We start from the raw sequence: 23640 nt of genomic DNA, 5'->3' as shown, positions 1-23640 counted from the left end.
AATGCTACAAACGATGACGACTCTCCTCATTGATAGCTCTTGCCATTGAGAAGATCCTGAAGATGATCCTTGAGGCTTCCAAGTCCAAAAAGATTACCTCGTGAATCATTCTCAGTGGACTTAGAAAAGATAAAATGAAACTGTTAGTTCTGAAAATGAAAGTTTTGAAGACTCTTTAAATATAGATTGTGAAAATGGTACTTTACTTGAAGAAAGATGGTCGTATAATCTTCTGTTGTGAGCTCCTGAGCTCGTGAAGGATCTGACTCGATCTCAAATATCTTAGCTTGTAAGTTTTTCTCATAAGTTGAGAAGATCTTCTCGGCTTTTCGATCGACATACGTACCATCTGGCCTTGTATGTGTCTCTTTGAAAACTTCACCAAGACTCACCGGTCTCCCAAGTTTCTCTTCCTGGAATGTTACAAAAACAAAAAAAAGGTTAAGACATAAGTTAAAGTTACAAAAAAAAGGTTAAGACATAAGTTAAAGTTACTCACCAAGCCTTGTTTGACTTGTTGATACGATGTTGACCCAGATAAATGCGAGTGTGGACCGAGACCATTACGGTCTGACATACGAGCATTGGAATAGATTCGACTCCTTTCTTGTGCTTCTTCAGTATCCCACTGCGCAACCATTGTTTTCCAGAGTTCACCCTCGATCCATTTAGGTTGCACTCGACTAGTCCTAACGTCGCTTACCATGTTCTTCATCCGGCGTTGACATATCTCATAGAAAAAATGTTGCACTGTCCCTGTTATCAATGGATCCCAAGTGTGTGTTTTCTAGGAAAAAGAAAATAGAATTAAGTTAGTGATAAGCAACAATTAAAACCTATCTATGAATGATATATGACAGAAAACTATACCGCAAACTCAAGGAAGTATCTTTCTCTTCTATCCGGAGGCACACATGACCAATTGTAGTATAGACCATCAAATTTGTTTGTAAAAACCTTTGTAATCTTCCGCACCAGTTGTGATTTGACATCACGAGTAAACCTCATAACATAAGAATCAAGTCAGACTTGTGAATGACAAAACAATAAACAATAGTTCATGACAAAACACATATACTCGACAATACACATATACTCGCAAAACAATAAACAATAGTTCATGACAAAACACATATACTCTTGTAGTTACTACTAAATGATGAGAGACTTGGGAATGACAAAACAATAAACAATAGTTCATGATAAAACACATATATTCTTCTAGTTACTACTAAATGATGAGAGACTTGGGAATGACAAAACAATAAACAATAGTTCATGTACTCGCCAAAACAATAAACAATAGTGATGTTGTGTGTCATCTAAAATCAACGAAGTCATCGACTCTAATCTAGAAAACAAACTCTAATCTAGAGAAAACATATGAAAACATGTTCTGAGCTGTAGATTTAAACGTGTTTACATACCAAGTCGTGTTAGACTTCGGTTCCAAAGAGAGGACAATGGTAAAAGTATGACGGTCCGGCACCATAAGTATGGCGTTAAGAGCCCTCAACTTGTCCTCTCGGAGTTCCGGCAACACTGGATCTGACTCGTCGAAGTTGTTACCTTGAGAAGAAGGATGACCTTGAGCGTAAGAGTTCTGAGCTGGAAATCTCGCAGAATCATGCAAAGGATTCGATCGAACCGGAGGATTGTTCTGAGCTGGAGATCTCGCAGAATCATGCAAAGGATCCGATCTCACCGGAGGATTGTTCTGAACTTCTGGTAATGACCGAGTTGGTTGGTCATCAACGCTTCGATTCACGGAGTTCTGAAATAGAGTTTATGGTGGTGGATAGTTTCTGACCTGCGGTGCGGCTGACGTCGAAAGTTGGGGGGAAACGCGGACTTGTTCTTGAGGCGTCTGAGGCGTAGGATTTTGAGCCGCCGGTGTGAAGTTGTATTGAGGCGGTAGAGGGTTGACTTTTCTCACCTTCGACGGAGGGTTAGAGCCACCGACTCTGAGAGGAGTGTTGGCGACAACATTCCTCTTTCGTCCAGGCTTCTTAAGAGGACGCATCGTGAGAATTGGCAGGACGAAGATGAAGGATGGTGAGAAATAAGATTGAGAGATTAGGGTTTCGGCGATTGAGAGAGAATTGGCAGAAGGAAAATGAAGGATGGTGAGAAATGAGAGATTAGGGTTGAAAAATTAGGGTTATCTCGTTTGTTAGGGTTATGGGCTGGACCGCGTAAATGGATTCCCGGGTTTAATTAACCCAAAATGTTTTAAACTTAGTCGCTTATTAGTCGCGGATCAGTTGGTGCAAAATGTTTTAAACAATTGGGCTTGTTTTGGAGTCCAAAATATGGTCCAACACGTAATAACCATTTTTTTGAATTTAGTCACTTGTTTGTCGCCAATCAGTAGCCAACATTAAGTTTATAAAAAAATATATAATTTAATTTACTTTACATATTATTTAAATCATACTACTTATATATACACTACATAATATATTGATCACTTTAAATTTACAAAACATTACTTACATATATACTTACTATAATAAAAATTACATTTTCTATTTTTAAATTAAAATTACATTTATGACTTAGCATAAATGAAGATACTAATTTTAAAAATTCAGGCCTACTGATTCATATACATTTTCTTGAGCTTCACCTTCATAGATAATTTTTCACTTTGCAACCAATTCACATCTGCACTATTAGAAAACAAAAGCTCAAGTCTAAAACAATTAACAATTAATAAATAATAATAAGTATAGATATGGTAAAGCAAGCATAAAAAATTGATATTACTTACATATATTTTGTTTGTGCCTTTGAAAATGAGAATAATATGAGAATGCCACAATATGATGCTTGTATTTATAGTTTATATGTGAAGAATGCCAAAACATTAGTCGCTACTTAGTAGCCAAATTACCGACTAATAGGAAGAGTCGCTACGTAGTCGCCAAATTAGCTGTTTTGATGCAACAAATTTAAGTTATTTCCATTTAGTCGTATAATGGTCGTCAATCAATGACTACAATACCGACTATTGTATTTGGTCGGCAAATAACATCTGAGTTATGACTAATGTTACGTAGTTGTAAAATGGTCGTAAGATAATTGGCAAATAGTCGCTTAATTTCCCGACTATGCATTTAGTTGCCAATCGTAATTGTAAATACCTTATTTTCTTGTAGTGTATGTATCACCATTCACCAAGTTATGTTAAATACTACATCTTATCGTGAAAACATAGATATACATGGTGATACAGATCGTAGATACATAGACTTTTCCCCCAATCAGTGTTTAGGTAATCATGCATGACGTAGCTTCATACATTATTTATTTTGTATATCAACTTGGCATACATAAGAATCCCATATTCTTACCTCACTTTCTATCAGATAATCACATAGATACGTCCACGACTCCAAGGTGTATGATTGATGTTTAGAGTACTAGATAGACTTTTTTTTTTAGACAAGAAAAAAAGGAAAAATTTATAGAAACATTTTTGTTCATGTATTGTTTAGAGAATATTTTACTATATTTTTCCCATAACATAGACACTAATAATCAATCACACATCCTACAAAAATTTTATGTCTACAAAATGGATTTTAATCTCTCTAGCCTTTTTTGCTTTAAATCTAATTTAAAAAATCCCCACTTATTCTCACTATCCCTTTTCTTTCCAATATTATTAAAATCTCACTATACCCTTTTTATATTATATTATAAATTTAAATTAAAAAAATAACCAAATAATAAACATTTTCTCTCCTCTCTCATTAAACCGAAAAAAAAGCGAGATTTATAGAAAAATTTGAGAATTGCAGATATGGGACAACTGGAACCATTAGATACAACTATGTAGAAAACTACTGATACAAAAATTTGGTGCAACTGAGACAAATGAGTACAACTATATTTATGAACTGCTACAAAAAAATGTAAAATTAGAGACCGTTTTCTTTCCTTTCTTTTGCAGTTGACAATGAAAATTCCTTCAGTCATAAGCTTTCTTTAAGATGGATACTATTCAAGTATCAGAGAAAGTATAAGATAGATTTCAAGAAAAGATAAGGAAGTGTATTCTTTTCTTATGAAGACATCGCTACTGATGTATCATATACTAAGTTGGTTGAGAAGATATGCAGTAGGATAATGGTAAATGAGGCTATGAAAAATCTGAGAGTTAGTTACTTTCTCTTTTTCATTCCCGAACTATAAGGGAATACCAAAATATATTTTTGATTGCTTTCATTATGATAATTTTAGAAATTATAGTGTTTGTGTTTAGAAATTATAGTGTTTGTGTTTAATACAACTAAGTTTTAACAGGTACAACTCTAGTTAATTTCATTGTGGTATTTGTACAAATTTGAGTTGTTTTGTCTTGGTACAACTGGTACAACTATATTATATTGCCTTGCTTAATTTGCAGAATTTTATTAAATTATAAAACTTAGAACCAAACTATAAAAACTTAGTCATTTAAGATTACATTGTATATAACAACCACAAAATTTTAACATATAAATCTACTTTACATGTAAAAACAAATCTAAATCATAAAAATCCAAATTCTTACATAAACAACCTTAGTCTTTTAAACTTACTTTGTATATAACAACCACAAATTATGAAAATCAAGAAATAATGGTGGTTTCAAACATTTAAATACAAGACTACATAGTAAATGTATTCTGATTACGTAATATCATAAATACAACTAAATTTTTTTGATTTAGAGTAAAAAACAACTAATTTTTGTGGTTTTTAGAAAAAAGAACAACTATGTTCATTTTTGTGCAGCTGTGTACAACTGAACAACTATATGACTTTTTGCTGGGAAAAAAATAACTTTACACATGTCAGTTCTTTGATGGCGCTAGATGTCATAATGTGGTCTTTTGATGGCACAAAAGGTTAAACACAAAATACATAGTTGTCCTTAGATTTACTTAGTTGTACCAAAATAATTTTCAAATGAGATAACTATTTCTTCGAAGACATAGTTGCACTTAGATTACTCAGTTGTACCAAAATACTTCATCCACTAAATTTACACACTGCTTGAACTTTCGTCTATTGGGCATCCCATTAGCAGCCACCTGAGTTTGAGATTGTCACAATCACACCACCAGCTGCCTCACTTTCTCCTTCCTGTTTTTCTTCCATCTCAACCACAAATGCTCATTCTTCTCCTTCTTTTCTATTCTCTTTCTTGTTCCTTCATTCATCTCAACTACAAATTCTCCTTCTTTGGAATAGAGGGTGAGCTTTCACTTCACCTTGCATTAGATCCTCCTCCTCTGGTTTTAACCATTGGGATTGGTACCTGCAACAACAAATTCAATATCAAACATCAAAAGCAATCTCATTATCTAAAGCAAAGAGATAAACTCACACAATCCATATACAAACACAAACTCACACAATCCAAACATAAACACAAACTTAAACTCACACAATCTCACATAATCTTATTATCTATCTACATAATTATAAGAAATAAACTGTGTTTTTCACGAAATCATTTCACTATCCCAAACTTAGAACTCACAAAATTCAAATTTTTTTCACATAATTTAGAAAGCTAAACCCAACAATAAATCGAAAAGAGGGATCAAAAGAAAGAAACAAAGAGAATGGCTTACAATGACTAACAACTGAGAAGAAACAGATAACAAATTTTGATTTCTCACGGCAGATTTCTCCAAAGAGAAGAAGAAAGGGGATTGAGAGAGACGGACGAACGAAAAAGAAGAAGAAGAGGAAAGAGTATCGATAGAAGAGAGAAGAAGAAAAAAAGAAGAAACGAAATTGAACTTCTTCTGTGTCCGTCGACTTGAGTCGGAGAAGAAGAAGACGAGAAGAAAAAAATAAAGAAAATCGAGTTTTTTTTCTTTAGAGGGGGGTATTGAACTTGTATTTTAGAAGGTTTTAGAGGATTTTTAAAATCACTTGTTATTCAATTAATGATTTTTAATAATCTTCTAAAATTCTATGTTATTCAACCTGGAATCTATATAAAATCAATTAAAATAATATACAATCTCTTGTTATTCAATCAATGATTTATAAAACTTATTTAAAATCTACTGTTATTCAAAATATCACAACTTTTTAAAAAAATGCTACTTTGAATGATTCTACAAAACTTTTGTTTATTTTTTAGTTGAAAAATATGAATACCAAAATCATATGTTAGGAGGTGGAATTTCGGAGGATTTCTATAAAAAAAAAAAACAGTCAACACAACCCAACCCAACCCAACCCAACCGAGAAAATCATATGTCCCCGGTGAAGCATCGTCTCTTTCTCTCTCTCAAAACCTTAACTTCTCCTCTCCGATCCTCTGTACAATCCTTCGAATCCTCTCTCTCTAGATTAACAGCTGGAGCAAGACCAGATATTGGCAGATCGCCCAAGCTTGTCATAGCAAATCATACACTCAATAGAAGATATCGACTCTGAGAACAGCCTCCGTAGCGAGATTAAGAAGAAGGTTCTCTCTCTCTTCCTTCAATAGAAGATATATACTCAATAGAAGATATACACTCAATAGAAGGTTTTGTTTTTAAATCAAATAATGGAATTTGGATCATTATTCATGCCTTTTGATAGATTTGGAGCGACGAGATGGAATCTCGGAAGAAATCGGTTCTTGACAACACTTCTCCAATGATTTGGAAGACTGCTTCTGGTATAATTTTGATCATCTTTTTTAATGTGTGGTTAGGAATTATTTGATTTTTTTTATACTTCTGCATTTTTTTCAGATTATACTTCTGCATTTTTTTCAGATTATACTTCTGCATTTTAGTTTCGAATATGTTGAATTTGATGTGGTATTGAGTGTTCTATTGTCGTTCTAGTGTGATTTTAGCAACATTGTTCCGGTGTTTAGCAATTAGCATAAGACTAGTGTGATTTTAGCAACATTTGAATTTGTCTAGGGTCTTGGTATAGGCATTGGTCGAGTGTTAGAGACTTTGCTCATTGGTCAAGTGTCTTCTATGGTGTAGTTATTTGTGAATTGAGTTAAGAAATAGACAACTGGTTTGAATACTGGTATTGTGTCTATGGATGTGTCTGCAGTATAGTGGAGAGCATAGGGGAAGGCGTAATGAGTTTGAGAAAGGGGATCACACGTGAGAAAGGAGATCATTTTGTTTTTGTACTGCAATTTGACGGTGGATCATGGTTTATGGGCTGTTCTTTTTGAGTATATGGGCTTTTTATGTTGTTTTCTTATTAGGGTTAAATTATTGGTGCATATATATATCTCGATCTGTAGGTTTTCTTCTGCCCTGCACAATTACTATCATCATACTTGAAGTTCATCTCCGTTTCTGTCAAGGTGAGTTTTTCCTACTGAATTACTTTAATTGTTGTATTTCCACGTTTTGTATCATGAAAGATATAAGAGAACATGGTGATAGCTAGTAGATACCATTGAAAGCAATTTGAAAGCTAGTTTAGCTTAGAAACGTATTGACGGCCATTTAATAATAATACTTGTTAAGATCTGGGGTGTAGCATAACTAATATAAATGTCTTTGGTTTTTTTTTGTATTGTGTGGCCATAGTACCATGGAAAATTCACAGGTAGTGGAAAAAAATAAAAATCCATATAATCATTGGTTAGAACCTGAAAGCAAGATGTTAGTGCAGCTGCTAGTTGATGCAATCAACGATGGTTATCGTGATGCTAGTGGCAAGTTCAGCAAATTAACTGTGGAGACAAGAGTATTAGCAACTCTAAACAAAAATCTTGGTATTAAAAAAACTTATAAGGAGTATACAAATAGGATGAAGGTTTTGAGGGGTAGGTACAACGGCTTGGCAGAACTTTTCCGTTTCAGCTCTGGTTTTGGATGGGATCCTGAAACAAAGAAATTCACAGCCAGAGATGAAGTATGGGATGACTATTTGAAGGTAAGAAACTTTATAGTATACAGTTTGTGAATATAGTAGTGTTTCTTATGTACCAAAATTACTAAAATGGTTTTTATGTTTTGAATAGGCTCATACAAATAAAAATCATCTGCGTGATGAAACATTTGAAGATTTCGGAGATTTACACCTGATATTTTCAACAAATGTTGCAACTGGCAAAAATGCCATGGAATTAGGTGATGCCATTGATGAAGATGCATATCAAGAAGATACATCTGTTCAAGTTGAGGATGATGAAGAGGAAAGAGCCTACGAAGATACATCTGTTCAAGAAGTTTTCGCTTCATTAGAGAAAAGAAGAGGGGAAAGCTACCTCATAGAAAGAAAGCTAGAACTGCTGCACTTAATTCAACCAATGCTTCTAATGAAGTGAACACAGAAATTAGTCACCAGATTTTTGACATGATACAGAAAAGGTGGGAAAAGGAATCCGAAGAAAAAGAAGCTGAGGATAAGGCTAATAATGTGTGGGAAGCTATCAAAGAAATTCCTGATTTGGAGGAAGATTTGCGTTACGAAGCCATGACACTCATTCACAGCTTAGGGATGAAATATGGGTTCGTTAATATGTCGATAGCAGATCGCAAGGGATGGATCATACAAAACCTTCGTAAACCATGAAAAGGAAGTTGAATGCATGGACTGAAAATGGTTTTCTTTTTCGATAATATACTTGTTCGTTTTCATTTTAGTAATACATGATGAGCTTTTCTTTATTCTTTTTATTTATTTAACACTGGTCTTGGTTATTTCTTTCATTTTACATATAAATCAGATTATAAATCATGTTTTGTGCTACGTACTAGTACTAAAAAATGTATACACGTTTATGATATGTCAAAATAAGATTATACATGTTTTGTGTATACATGTTGCATATTTTCATGTTAGTTGTAAGATTTGTTTTTGCCGGGTAAAATATAGATTTTTAGGACATAGTGGCGGGCAAAAAACATTAGAGGTAGGGTTAATATATATTTGATGCTCACCCTCATTTGTTTTATTTCCACACACCAGCCGTCAGTTTCTCCTTGTAAGTTCCAAATTTTCTCATTGTTCTATGCTTTTGTATCGTTTCGTTTACGATTATGTGACTATATTATGCTTATCGTTCAGTTATCTCTATATTATGCTTATCGTTCATTTTTTTTTCTCTCTTGATGATTAGGAGCTGTTTGTTATGATTTATAGCTATGTTATTTTTTTGTGTGTAGGATTTCAACAATGGATCGCATTGTTCAAGAAAGTGAAGAGATAGAATCTAGAAGAAAAAGAAAAAGAATGAGAAATTTCAAGTTAGATGTTGATATTATGTTATTGGTTTTGTCAGCGAGAACTCGATATTTCGTACCGCAGATACCACGCCAGATTAGAAAATCAGCAACAACACTTGGACATGAGTATATACTGAAGGCGTTGGCTGAAACTAAAGAGCGTGAGCATTTTCGAGAGCTATATCGTATGTACCCAGAAGCACTTCTGAAACTATGCTCTATTCTTAGATTGAAGATGGATTTAACCGACACAACATATGTTTCTGTTGAAGAAATGCTTGCCACATTTTTATTCATCGTTGGTCAAAATGCGAGGTACGTTGTAGCTGAAGATAGATTCCAGAGATCAAAATTCTCAATAAGTAAGAGCTTTAACACAATTCTAAAGGCGTTAAAAGCACTTGCTCCAAGTTTTATGGCTAAGCCTGGACTTGCAATTCCTACAAAAATAAAAGACAGCACTCGATTTTATCCTTATTTTAAGGTATGATAATTTTTTTTCTTCTGTTCGTTTCCAAGTATTTCAAAAAATTATGACTGATATTTTGTTTATATTATTTTTAGGATTGTGTGGGGGCGATTGATGGAACTCATATCCTTGCAATGATACCAGGACAAGACACGGCTAGCTATCGTAATCGAAAAGGACAAATATCACAAAATGTCTTAGCTGCATGTAATTTTGATTTAGAATTTACGTATGTTCTTAGCGGGTGGGAAGGTTCAGCTCACGATGCAAAGGTATTACAGGATGCTTTAACAAGAAACACAAACAAATTAGTAGTTCCTGAAGGTATGTCTCACTTATATTTGTATAAAACTAAATTGTTATGTTATTTATCTGCAATTTATCTCACCTATAATTTTAAACTCTAGGAAAATTTTACTTAGTTGATTGTGGATTCGCCAATCGACGCAGTTTTTTAGCTCCATTCCGAAGTACTCGCTATCATCTGCAAGACTTTAGAGTACAAGGAAAAGACCCTGTAAATCCAAATGAGTTGTTCAACAATCGTCACTCTAGCTTGCGAAATATAATAGAGAGGATTTTTGGCATCTTCAAGTCAAGATTTCACATCTTCAAATATGCACCACCCTTTCCGTATAAGACGCAAGTAGAGTTAGTAATTGCTTGTGTTGGTTTACATAATTATCTCCGTAAAGAATGTCGTTCCGATTTGTTTCCTCCAGAAGAAGATGATGTCGAAGAAACTAACGTTGATCAAATAAATGATGAAGAAGAAGAACAACTTCATTGTACTCAAGAACAACAAAGAGTGCTCGCTAATACATGGAGAGCAAATATAGCTGCAAGCATGTGGACTGATGCTATGAATATGGGGTCATGATGCAATACTATGACTATGCTTTATTTTTAGATTGTTTCATTTCCTTTGTTGGGTAATTCTTTTTTCTTTTCTCTGTTTTGGTTCTTGTCTAGAAACGTAAAAGTTTATTTTCTTTTCTCTGTTTTGAAAACGACTTGCAACCTAGTGATTCGACCATTGTCTTCCTTTTCATGCTCTCCAGACCAAACAACCATTTCATCGTAGCAGTTCTCCACTTCACATAGACTTCCTTTTCAATCACGTGGCCAACAAACCACCAATATAAATAATGTACTTGGGGCAAATTCTGCTTTACGTAATAGTTATGTTATGGTATAGAGTTTTCTTTTTTTGGTGTTATAAAATATTTTTAAAATCATTCAAAGTTTACTAAAATCTCATAGAATCTAATAGAATCTCATAAAATCAGATTTTATTTTCCTTTTTTTTTTTTGATAGAATAATTCTAAAACACTATCAAATCTCTTAAAATCTTTCAGAATTCTACAATTTAAAATCCTACCAAATCCTAAGAATATCAAGTTCAATACCCCCCTCTTAGATCCAAGGATTTAGGGATTAAGATCCGAAATAGATATGGATACCCGAAATTGATATGGTTCTACATCCAAAATAAGGTTGGGTCTATAAATATGTCAAAAGATCTAAATTTATTAATCTTTTATTAATTATCTAAATCAAAATAATATTTTTTTTTATAAGGGGGCTAATTAGAATGGAAATAAAGATGTAGGGGCCAAAGAGATTAAAATCCCTACAAAATTCATGAATAACCTTTTTTTTACAATGTTAGGACTTGAACATTTTACTCCACGGTCCATTCCTTTATTTTTAATGGGCCTGATTTAAAGAGTATAATGGCCCATTACTCTGATAGAAAAATATATTTTACTCATCTCTCTCTATTCAATTCTATTCTTCCTCCTCTGTCTGTATTGTTGTATTCAATCTGTTGATCTGCACGCTTCTTCATAGTTCTTCTCTCTCCATTTTCGTGCTTAAAGCAGGTAAATTTCTTCTCTCTGTCTCTCCTAGATTTCTGGGTTTATGATATATTTTCTTCCACTTCGCTGATTTTTCGCTAGATTTGTTCTCATTCCTCAACCAGTTTGTGCAAGTTTAGGAGTCTAGATCTTATTTGATCCAATGTTAGATCAGAAATCTTATTATATTGATTCTGAATTTGGTTGCTGGGCTGAACAGATCGATCTGCTTTGACTCTTTCGAACAGATTTGTGTATGTTGGTGATTTGAATCTGAATATATAAGGCTGATCGCATTTTAATGCTCGATCCGATCGCCGTTTTAGATTCCTGTGTGTTATTTGTGAACAAATGCGTAGACTTTTGTTGAAGTTCACATTTTTTTGGAGTTTGATATCTCACATACTTCATGTGATCAGACTAATTGAATGATCTGTAACAGTTTTTTTTGGTTTTTTTTTGAAGTTTTCAAGAAAACATGGAATCGAATCATGGAGGAGGGATCCAGCAATTGCTTGCTGCTGAACACGAAGCTCAGCAGATTGTCAATGCTGCTAGGACCGGTATTTACAAGCTCTCCCATTCTTATATTCTGATACATATGCCTTTGAGTCTGAAACTCTAGAATCGCTAAAGGTCTTGCTTTTGATTGTTTTACTCGTATAGTTACATGTTCGTATAACTCTTTCGGTTTCTAGATGAATGACTTGTATGCAAAGCCAGAGTTCTTCATGTACCGAGGATGTGCTTGAAACCAAGATAATATAGTGTTAGGATCATAATACTATTGGTGATAAGAGTGATGACATAATGTATTTAGTTTGGCTAGCATTTGATTGTAACACAGAGCTCTCTCCAGGGATTTAGTTAGCTGCAACTTGGTATTGAGAATGTGTATATGTTTTTATTTCCAGCAAAAATGACAAGACTGAAGCAAGCCAAGGATGAGGCTGAAACAGAGATTGCTGAGCACAAAACCAGTACAGAGCAAGGTTTCCAGAGGAAACTCGAAGCGGTAATATCATAAACTTTGATCTTACGCGCCACTAAAAATGTGTTCTTTTATGCATTCTGGTTCTTCCGAAGACATGTTGTTGATGAGAAATCTTAAATGTGAAAACAGACAAGCGGAGATTCAGGTGCAAATGTGAAGAGGCTTGAGCAAGAGACTGATTCTAAAATCGAGCAATTGAAGAACGAAGCTTCGAGAATTTCTAAAGATATTGTGGAAATGCTTCTGAAAAACGTGACCACAGTGAACAACTGAAGTATATCCACAAGGAAACCATCGACTGTAAAATGGTGTGAAGTGTAATTTTTGATTTGGGTGGATTTGTTCATTCCTTTCTTTATATTGTTTTGTGGATCACAGATTCCAACTGTTGCTTTTGAATTTCAATTTGTGTCTTGAATTATTGTATTCATCTCTCCAGAAGTTGCTTAGGACTTTCTGTGTTTGTAATAAGATTGAGAACAAAGGATCAATTCATTGCATTTTGTCTCATCAAGAAGATTGCAAAATAAAGAAAGATTGAAGGAAATCTTGTCCAAGTCAGTTTAGGTAAGTCTCCCGTTGGCACTACCTAGGATATTTTTTAACCATATGGTTGTTTGAAATGAGATAGGACTTCCTGAAAGTGGATTTGGATCCATGATGGGTGAAAGGCCATCCAAGATAAGCTAAACTAGTGATCAAGAAAATTGGCTGAAGGGTGATGATGATGATGAACGGTAGAGATTTGATGTAAATGAGTGAAGAATGTTGACGGTGAAATCGGTTAGAAATTCAAGAATTTGGAGGGCAAGGATCACATACACTTGGTATGTGATTGTGATCATTAAATATTAATCTTGATGGTATTGGTGCTGGTCAATGGTATAAGTTTTTTTTTAGCTCGTCTACGAGTTTTTGAATTAAGGACAATGCGGTACGGGTCCTCCCATCATTCTCGATACTCCACGAACTAAGTTCATGGCCTCTTTTGAATTATGTTCATGATTCTTGGTCATTTGTTGGTCTGGTTTAAGTATGATGGGGGTATGGTCGGTTTCTCTAATTCGTCGCCTTGTTCGGAATTAGCAATCGTTTCAGTTCCTCACTATTGTAGTTTATAACCATGCATCGAGTGATGGAAACGTTTTTAAGTACTTACCTCGTGTTGAAAATTCCTTTATCTTTTCCAGGTAAATGATATTCAAATAGTTAAAATGTTTATTGGCATCAACATATAATTTACTTAAATAACCTTTAAAAATATTATCTCTGAAATTAAAGAAAATATCACATTTTTAGTTGTTATTCAAGAATTTACTTATTTTATACAAAAACGTGGAATCTTTTCTAAAAGAAAATGGTACGATATTTATATTCATGGGTTGATAATATTAACGAGAAACACAATCATTAAGGATTTTTAAGTTTTTATTCTCATGTAAGAAACAAAACAATAGTAAATTTTGGGTAAAAAAGGAATAAAAGAATATAGAGTAGTAATAAAAGCAAAATAAAATAGACTATAATTATAGGTATACAAACTTTGTAGATGAGAAAAGGGAACTATCCGGTCCAAGCGTCTATACATTAAATAATTGACAGTTTCCAACATTATCTTAGTTTGTGTCCAAGTCCACGTACCAATGAAGTAAGGAAAAATATTTAGAGAATTTCCCTTTTTTTTTTTCTACAAAATTTACCTAAAAAGTTCAAAACTTGCAGCTTATAAAAACCCATCACTGCTTTGGCAATGTATCCATAGTGTATTTCCTCGCATCTACCATCCAGTTTCTACGCCTCTCCCTCTCTCTCTCTCTCTCCATCAAATCATATTTTGTTCAAACTCTCTCTCATCAATTCTCTCCATACAACACATGCATACACACATACATACATGCCATCATCATCTTTTCTCATCTCTAGTTTTTCATCAATTTTGTTCCAAAACTCTGTATCTCTCCATATGCATACATACGAATTATTATTGTCATAGATCCATATAAAATTGCTTGAACTATTAGATGAGATCTAGGGTTTCTTTCTTTTCTTTCAAATTTTGCAGCATATTCTTCAAAATCATGCTTTCTCGCTTGCTATGTTCTAGATCCATGCAAATATAGGGTATATGTACATCCACACACGCTCGAACACTAGTACATACATGTAGTTTACAATAATACTCTCTACTTATTTTGAATTGATATTATAGGGATATATTAATGGAGAGAGCTTCCTTGAGTCCATTCACAGGTCGTGATATGATCCAATTAGCTTCCGACTCATTCATCCAAATACCGAGTCACCTAAATTCGAACTAGACTCGTTAAATGAATGAATGATGCGGTAGACAAATTAGATCATTGATTCTCTTTGATTGGACTGAAGGGAGCTCCCTTTCTTCTTGGTATTCCAATTTTCTTGATTATTATTTCTTGCGTTTAAACATGCTAGATCTGTATACATATAGTCATAGTTTATATATATATATATATATGTAGGCTTCGTATATTTATTTCTAGTAAAATTAACTTCGTGTTTCTCTATGTTTCAGGCAGGAATAGGTGAAGAAGATTATGACCAATTCTGGGTATATTCAAACCTGGTATCTCTAATTTTCTTCATATCTCCCTAGTCTTTATCTTAGCGTATGTAATCTTCTTAATTCCTAACCTGCGTTTGCCATCTTTCTAGGTCAACTGAGCTAATTAGGTTTTTATTTTTTTATTATATTACCAATTCTTAAGAGCTGAAACGATGTGTACGTATGTTCTTTCTTTTTTATTTGTCTCTCCCTCTCTGGGAATTAGCGGTTGCAATTTACAAGTAGGGTTTTGTCTATTATATAGATGGCTAGGGTTTAGCGTAATTAAAAATATTTTGTATAAAAAGGAAGAAGAAAGATAAAGTTTGGCGACAAACTCATGAGCTTTGTTTCTCTTGGGGCTTGAAGAGTTAATACTGCAGCAACAAGTTCCCATAATTTTCATTTATTTTACACTTCCCAATTATGGTCCTCCTCCCTCTTCAATGACATTCTTTAGTTTTTCTATAAAATATTTTTGGTATTTATCACCTTTTATAAACGCTTCGGTTTCTGCTTTTCTAGCCTTAGAAATTGGAAATGATCGATATTATCTGTGTTGTAAAATTCATTTGTTATTCAATTTTATATTTCTGACTTGTTAAAATTATTTAAAATTAGATTTTATGGCTTATGTCTCCAAAAATTATTGATATTAATGTTGTTACAAATATTAGAAAACATCATGTAACAGATTATATTCACACCTCTAATTACGAATAATTTTTCCTATGCTCACATGTTACATTGTTATCTACGTGTCGATGTTGGTCTGTATTTCCTGTCACATTTCACCACTTCCTTATAAACACGTTTCTCTTTACTTTTTAGAACCAGCAATAATTATTTTATATAGTGTATCAAAATATTTTTTCTCATTTTTCCTTTTTATTTTGGCCCTAACATGTGTTTTCTCTTAAAAGAAAATGTTATCTAAACCTAATAAGTATAAAAGATGATCTAAGCATATGATTTGGCACTTCCTATTATGTCTAAACATCAAGTACAATGGCTTACTATAGGAAACAAACAAACTTTCGAATTTTTAGAAAGTGAATAAAAGAAGAGAAATCAGAAAGTTCAATAATTTATCTTTAATTATTTTGTAAAACCTAGTACCCAAACCTACGTCGTTTCGCCGAAGGAACGGCAGATTGTGGAGATAGTCCCCCACTAGTTGCTGCAGGAACTGGTAATTACATTCCTTTTTGTATACGTATGTATGTGATACATATACGTAGATTTACGTATGCAATTATTATATATCTTATCCACACAACCTTACATTCGAGACAACTGAAGCTTTTGTTAATATATATGGCAGACTAAACGAAAGGGAGATGAACATCTAGGCATACAGAGATTCGATTGAACATTGGAGAGAGGATCGTGAATGTTAACGTATTGACGATTTAATGGGAAGTGATCATTATATGAATTAAATCATAAAAGTCTAAGCAGATTTAAGACTCGGACTGCTATTGGTTGAGATCTGGTTGGTTAGAAGCCTGATAACTGATAAGTCACATAAGTGTAACCAAATGTATAGATTGGTGTAATAGTTCTGTCAAAAGATTTATTTTATTCATTGTGAAAACTAAGAATGTCAATGTCATTATTAAGAATCAATTTAAGAAAAAGCTTTCTCGTGGATAATTGGATGCCTAGTGATATAAAAATGTTATATGTTGGAATCTATAGACACATTTAGGGTCTTTTTGTTGAAGAGACACATTTAGGTTACCCTTTTTCTTGCTTTTGAGTTATAAGTTATAACCCAATAAACCCGTGCTTTTAATTAGAGTATTACTCTATTGTTAGCCTTGTAGGTTGTGTACATGCAATAACCGATCATTTCAGTTTTATCTATTGTTGACTAATCATTATTTGGTAGTATTTCTTTTAGCTAGAATCAAACTGAAGCAAATGATTTTCTTTCCTATAAACCCAAAAAAACAAAAAAAAAAACATAGAAACTGAATCGTACACCGGATTCTCCACCCTGTTACTAAACTATTATGTTTGACTATTTAATTTGTTCTTCTCACTCTATCGTTAGAAAGAAAGAAAAATGATTGTTTAGTGATGAGTAGCTTCGGTATTCAAATATATAAACTGGTAGAACAGTTGTAGACTTGTAGTGGTATTATTCATGTAGGTAAAAAAAAACGTCAAAAACCATCACTAACAACAACTTACAACTCCATTCACGTGACTTACTTGACCCAAATGTAACATACTTGACCCGACCTGTATGGCCACTACGCTACAGACGTAATTGCAAATTTTGAATTATTAGTATAAAGTATAATGAAATGTAATTTATTTTGTAACAAAAAAAAAAGCAGTGTAATTTCTTGCAAAAAAAATGGGAATATCATCACATCAGATTCTCGGTGGAGACCAAAAGTAAAAATAATAAAATAAACCTGCTAGCTTGATTTTGTGTCACGACTTTAAAAAGAAAAAAACAAATTTAGTCTAATCAAACTTTTTTCTCATCTGTCCATCGGCACATCAAGTCTCATGCCACTCCTTTCTTCTCCATCCATCATTTCTTGTAGTACGATATATTTTTTTTTCATTGTATTAGATTTTTTTTCTTCAATGTTACCATATAAAGTATGATTGGTATTAAGAACTGGTTAGAAATCAACCGTTCATACTTCATACTGTTGCCAATTGGAGTAACAGTTGTAGAATCACGCGATTTGATAAATGAGTTAAGTTAAAACCTTTTTTTCCATGACGGCAAGGTTTTTATGGCCCAAAAGACTTACCAATGGCAGAAAAAACTAGAAGAATATGGAGACAGCAATAATTTGATGATAGAAGAAAAAAACATACGACAGTTATAAGCAATCAAGCATGTCGTCTATGCTTTGGTACAATTCTCTCCAACTTCAAAAGAGTTGAATATTCGTATTTTGTTAGAATATTTTATATACGAATTTTAAATTATGTTTAGGTTATTCTTGAATTTAACCACACCAATAGTGATGATGATTGGTTGGGTAAAATAAATGATTATGAATTGGTGGTATTATAACACATTAGCTAGAGTAAAACAGATTGATATTTTTGCAAATCTTAGCCATCTATCTAACTAACTCTCTTTTATCTACTACGTAATTAACCTTTTCAAAACAAATCTTCTTTTTTTTTTTTCGTGCAACAAATCTTCTTACTATGGACTATAGTGCGTAAAGTAGTCAACCAAGTATCTACATGTATCAAATCTTTGCCATCTTGGTACATAGTATAAAACTCCGATGTACTAACCTGGTTCGGTTTGCGAGGGCTGATTTTATATTGTAAGTCTGTCTGTATGACTCGACTTTGCAGTCAGCAACGTCCTATTAAATATACTATGTTTATGAGTTTATCTAAACTATATACAAAATTATAGGGATATAGAACATACAGTATAAATTAATTGTGAAACTTATAAGGTAATTGGAGGAGAGACGAAGGGATTTCCAATGCCTTTATTGGACATATAGGGTTATCCCATGATTTGACTCTGTCCTTCTACAGCTGTCTTAATTAATTTTTTGCAATTTAATATCTCCTAATTTTCTATCCTTCAAATATATATATATATATGTGTATATTTTAGTTGGATTTTAACATATAAAACAAGAGATATTGATAGAAAAAGTGAAGCATGGAAGAAGAATACAGAAGTGGGAAACAAAACTGCAGAGATTCCATGAGTCTCTTGTTACTTGCTTCAGTCTTCTTGTAGTCTTCTCATAATCATATCAGCTATGTTATAAAGCTCACTGACATCTTATGATAGTCCAATGGTAAAATGAATATATACTTTTATCAAGGTTGGTTTGTTATATATGGCATTCAAAAAAAACGAAAAATACGTACCGTTTTGTAAGATACTTAGCATCGGATATATATATATATATATATACATTTTTAAACATATGCGATTCTTTTTGGAACATTATAGTATTTAGCAGTAACAACATGGCAGCTCATATAGTTAATGAGATGGTGAACCAGACAATTACCCAACTAATTTGCAACGGTGGTGATATAGTCAGCACAGACGGTGTAACATTATTTATGAATCGACAAAAGATATAGTACTTCTTTTCTTTTCTTTTTTTTCTTTACTTATTATATATGAAATACAATATATATATATTAAAAATAAATATTAGCAACATATTAAAAAATAATTATTAGCAACATCAAAGAAATATATATAGTTGAACGAAGAGAGCGGATTTGCAAATTGGGTATAGAAGGTGAATGGCTTTATTTTGTGGTGAAATGGAAACACACAACTCATGGCTAAGCAGACACTCTCTCTCTTACCTGTTTCTTTTTATTTTATTCTAAAAAGAGTGAATCCTCAGTTTTCTCCATCACTTGATATGACCATTCAGTAACTTTTATTTTATGTTTCTAAGATTTGAATGGTAATTGCGGTTAGGGCGGTTAAATCTGTCTGCGGTCTGGACCGTTTTATTTTTGGGGCGGATTACAGACTGCTGCGAACCAATTTTATTTATATGCAAAAGTGGTCTGCAGTTGATTCGCAGTGATCTTGTCTCTGCTTTATTTGAACCGCACCACTGCAAACTACATTTGCTGAATGGTAAAATAAAAGCGGTTCAATCCGCAGACGGATTTGTCCGCTCTAACCGCTGCAACCATTCACACCCTAAATTTTTTATATTTATTCACTTACCAATCTCTAATCTACTTTCAAAACTATCTCAAAAAAAATATATAAATATTCTTCAGAATGATAGAATATGCAACATCCACGAGATGTTTTTTTCTTTCTTTCTTGGCATGATACAAGTCAAAAATAAAGATTTCGTTTTATGGATTTATACTATTGAGTGATCTCACCGTTTCATTTATGTTGGTTTAGTTCAGTGTTCTTAATAATTCTTTCTTCTTATATATTCAATTTTCAATTAAAAACTAGTATATTTAAAAAAAAAAGTGTTTTTCCAAATTATTAATAATATTCTAATCTATTTTTCAGGTATGGGGTCGAAGATTCCAGATGTTGAAAGTTTGGGATTCTGGAAAAGGCATACACTGGAGATGATCAAAGAATAAGCTGGCTTTAAAAAATATACATATATATCAAAATTTCAAATGCATGTTTTGGGTATACTCAGGCCCATTATTATAGATTTGACCCATATATATTCTAATGAGGATATAAAAGCTTAGTAGGCTCAACAAAAAGTTAATTGTAGTCTCAACTAAGTTTTTACTGAATTTGAGTCTTTGTAACTGCATATGTTGAGCTGTGTTAATCATAATGACTTCAAAAACTTCAAATTTCCAATCCATGTTTTTTTCCTTCTTATACATATAAGGTTTAAATCCAATTCATGTTGAAACTGAAAGCTCTACTCATATGACGTGCAAAACAATGTTTGAAACTAGTTTCGATAGATTGCGCACTTGATACTTATGATATTTATATTGCGCATTTTCGTGTGTATAAAATTCTTATAAATTAAGTCTCGACATAATACGTTTTGTTTTCTTATCAAAGTTTAGTTGTGAAATTGTGAAAAACGAAAAAAGAGAAAAACAAAAAAAAAGAAAAGGAAATCATAATTGAACCTTTAATTTTGTAAAGTAGAGAAAAATGATTTAGGGAAGAAAAAGAGTAGGAGGCGCAATCAGCGGCATGAACATACTAATATGGTTACTCAAAAGTCAAAAGACACAATAAAATAGTCAACTCTTTGATGTTTTATTCTTTGCATGCGTTATTACTTTCTCAACCATTTTATCTCACTTATTAATTTCTGAATCAAAACATTTCAATTTAACTAAGGTACAACAAAATCCTAAAGTTTCACAAAGGATACTACACTTTTTCATTACAATATCAAGAGTGTCCAAGACCATTTCCATCGGCACACTTAGACTTGACAATATAATTTAATTAACCGATTGTTAATTTCGTTAGAAATCCAAATCCTAAATGAAACTAGATCCATTAATTAAGATTTTATTTAATACATGCGTCATCATTTATTCACGGCCCTACGTTTTGCCTTTCTCAGTTCCTTTAGACAACTCTTAAAAGAACATTGTCCCAAAGACCAACAAAAGAAAAAGCAAAGAAAAAAACGAAAGAGAAACATGAACTCAAAGTCTCTCACTTGCTGTGTTGTGCTCTTACTATACACCAGTTTGTTTTGTTCAACTTCGCAATCCTCTCTTATCCACTTAAACTCTACAACATCAGTCCTTAATGTCACTTTACCACATTCCTTGTCTCAATCCCTTGAGAGTTTCGCCCTCAAAACGTTAACCACTCAACATCATACCGGTGCTCTATACCGAGCTATCTTACCGCAAAATCTCTCTGGTATCGAAGTATCAATCGTCCGTCTCACCGGGAAGAGCCTCTGGAACTCGGGAGCCAAGTTTAGCAACGTGCTAATTCCGGCAAGGTCAGTTTCGGTTCCTCCTGCAAGGAGAGTCGCTATTGTGTACCAAAATCTAGGGAACTGGTCTAACCATTGGTATACCGTACCCGGTTACCGGTTAATCGCTTCTGTCTTAGAGTTTAAGGTTTTGGACGTTTCCGATCAAGATAACGTCAAAGAGATAAGTCTAAGGATGAAGAGTTCTGTAGAGATTTCGTTTAGGGATCTACCTAAAGACACGGATGAGAAAATGCTATCTAGGGTAAGATGCGTGAGTTTCAAGGCACAGACTAAAGACGAAGAGGCGACTCATATAAGCCGAATGATTCTCCCGGGAGTGTGTTACGGCTCGAGCCATGGAGATTATTCAGTGGTCGAGCCTTTAGAGAACGATAAGAAGAAGTTAGAGTCGTGGTGGACTTGGTGGTGGTTGTGGATCGTGGGATTTATTTTAGGATTTGGCGTGTTAGGGTTTCTAGGGTTTGTGTGTATAATGGGAATTAGGGTTTCAAGAACGAAGAAGATTCAAGTGATGATGGAGAGACACGCTGTTGATGGTGAAGTGTTTGAGAGCAGATGGGTTGGTGGAAGTAAAATGCCATCTGCAACTGTAACCAGAACCCAACCAGAGCCCGAATCCGGATACGAAAACGGGTCTCATGGATAAAATGATTGGGTCTATTTAATTGGTTCAAAATTGGAACTTACTCCTGATATGTCATCGCTTACTTTAGTCTTTACTCCTTAACTAGTCCTACATGCAAAGCATTGAATCTGCGTTGATCTCTTTCAAGTGAGTCTTAACACTCTGTTTTACACCCATTTCCTTAACTGGTCCCAAATAAATAGTTGAAACTCGTATCTAGACTATGACTGTTAGTATGTACTATCAAGACAAAACTATATGATATACATTACTTATTTATGATTTCATAGCTGCATCGACATCTGCCTCGAAACATCTCCGTCGTTCATCTTCACCGGAGTTCTTCTAAAGCCGTGGTGATGACTAGTCTCTCAAGGTGTTTTTGTGATACCAAGAAACGACATGCAGTTTTCCAATCTAATAGAGAAACTACGAAGCAACGTTGAGGAAGACTTAGTATTGGGCCACCTTACTAAACGAGAAACCAAAAAGGCCGAGACCATGACTTTTCTTTGTCAAGGGTCCAGTCCATATAAAAATGAAAAAGCCTATTGGGAGTTAGGGACACAATCATCATGACATTTAAAAGTTGAAAACAAAAACAAAAAAAAAAAAACCAAAAACCAAAAAAAGTTACAAGTATTATCAAGTTCTAACAAATCAATTATCACAAATATTTGAGGATTTGATAAGTTAATGAAATAGTTTAAATCAAATCTCTGAACTCTAAATCGTAAACCATAGCCTCTACTCTTAAGTCTCTAAATAAACTTAGATCAAAAGTCCTATGTTTAAGCGTAACACTAACAACACTTCACTTCTTACTCAAAACGTAAACAAAATGGCTTATTACAAGTTTTTTTTTTCTATTTCTCCTGCTTTTTCAACAAAAAAAATCCATACATATGTTTTGTAGTTTAATGTTTTTTTTTCCATACAATTGGATATACCAAAAAAAAATGTAATCTAATATATATTCATCGTGGTCATTTTCAAAAAATAATTATACAGATGCCTGATGTGTCTAAATGTCTCTGTATCATTTTTTGTTCTTTTTTAATTGCAAAAGAATTATAGAGGAATCCAGAACGCATAATTACAAAAGAATTAACAGCAAAACCATCTTATTCAATCGTTTTCCAATTTTTAATAATGCAAATTTCTCTAGCAAAATCGTAAGATTGCAACGTGAAAATATGGATACATATTTTATCACGATCGGATTATTGCATGAATCATTTTCTTTCCAAGATAATTAAAGAAACTAATGATTATATCACAAAACAACACGAATGGGACGACCAACGGCGTCGCCGAGGGACGTAATTGGCTCATTAAAGATATCATAGTTCGGCATAAAAGACAAGAACAAATGATATACCTTAATTTCCCACGTTTCAATCGAATTTTGTAAAGTAAAGCATTGATCAATCGTAGCTATAAT

General features: G+C 33.3%; 2 protein-coding genes, 2 long non-coding RNA genes and 1 pseudogene across 5 annotated transcripts; all 5 read left to right on the top strand.

Annotated features, from left to right (window-relative positions):
- The first annotated feature begins 6151 nt into the window (after nucleotides 1–6151).
- Nucleotides 6152–7875, top strand: LOC147933776 (uncharacterized). The gene is made up of 4 exons (XR_015571345.1): nucleotides 6152–6481; nucleotides 6601–6679; nucleotides 7075–7336; nucleotides 7566–7875. It is a non-coding gene; the product is annotated as an uncharacterized LOC147933776 (long non-coding RNA).
- Nucleotides 7876–7888: 13 nt separating this feature from the next.
- On the top strand, nucleotides 7889–8651 carry LOC147933775 (uncharacterized protein At2g29880 pseudogene; annotated as a pseudogene).
- Nucleotides 8652–11365: 2714 nt separating this feature from the next.
- On the top strand, nucleotides 11366–13082 carry LOC104722638 (V-type proton ATPase subunit G2). 2 transcript variants are annotated; one of them, XM_010440839.3, is made up of 4 exons: nucleotides 11366–11565; nucleotides 12007–12104; nucleotides 12456–12556; nucleotides 12665–13082. In XM_010440839.3, exons 2-4 carry the CDS (start codon nucleotides 12020–12022, stop codon nucleotides 12806–12808), a joined length of 330 nt encoding a protein of 109 aa, XP_010439141.2. In that variant the 5' UTR covers nucleotides 11366–11565; nucleotides 12007–12019; the 3' UTR covers nucleotides 12809–13082. The 2 variants fall into 2 exon arrangements, with proteins under 2 accessions (XP_010439141.2, XP_087328600.1); XM_087472474.1 differs by having other exon boundaries at nucleotides 11436–11565; nucleotides 11984–12104.
- Nucleotides 13083–15004: 1922 nt separating this feature from the next.
- LOC104722637 (uncharacterized) lies at nucleotides 15005–16574 on the top strand. Its single transcript, XR_757230.3, has 3 exons — nucleotides 15005–15137; nucleotides 16233–16308; nucleotides 16441–16574. It is a non-coding gene; the product is annotated as an uncharacterized LOC104722637 (long non-coding RNA).
- Nucleotides 16575–21212: 4638 nt separating this feature from the next.
- On the top strand, nucleotides 21213–22420 carry LOC104722636 (uncharacterized). Its single transcript, XM_010440838.3, has one exon. It carries the CDS (start codon nucleotides 21261–21263, stop codon nucleotides 22215–22217), a length of 957 nt encoding a protein of 318 aa, XP_010439140.2. The 5' UTR covers nucleotides 21213–21260; the 3' UTR covers nucleotides 22218–22420.
- Nucleotides 22421–23640: the final 1220 nt, after the last annotated feature.

The sequence above is a fragment of the Camelina sativa genome, chromosome 11 (genome assembly GCF_030686135.1).
Source record: "Camelina sativa cultivar CO46 ecotype springtype chromosome 11, ASM3068613v1".
In the NCBI taxonomy this organism is placed as follows: Eukaryota; Viridiplantae; Streptophyta; class Magnoliopsida; order Brassicales; family Brassicaceae; genus Camelina; species Camelina sativa.
The sequence above is the reverse complement of the archived record's forward strand: the minus strand, read 5'-3'. Positions and strand labels throughout refer to the sequence as shown.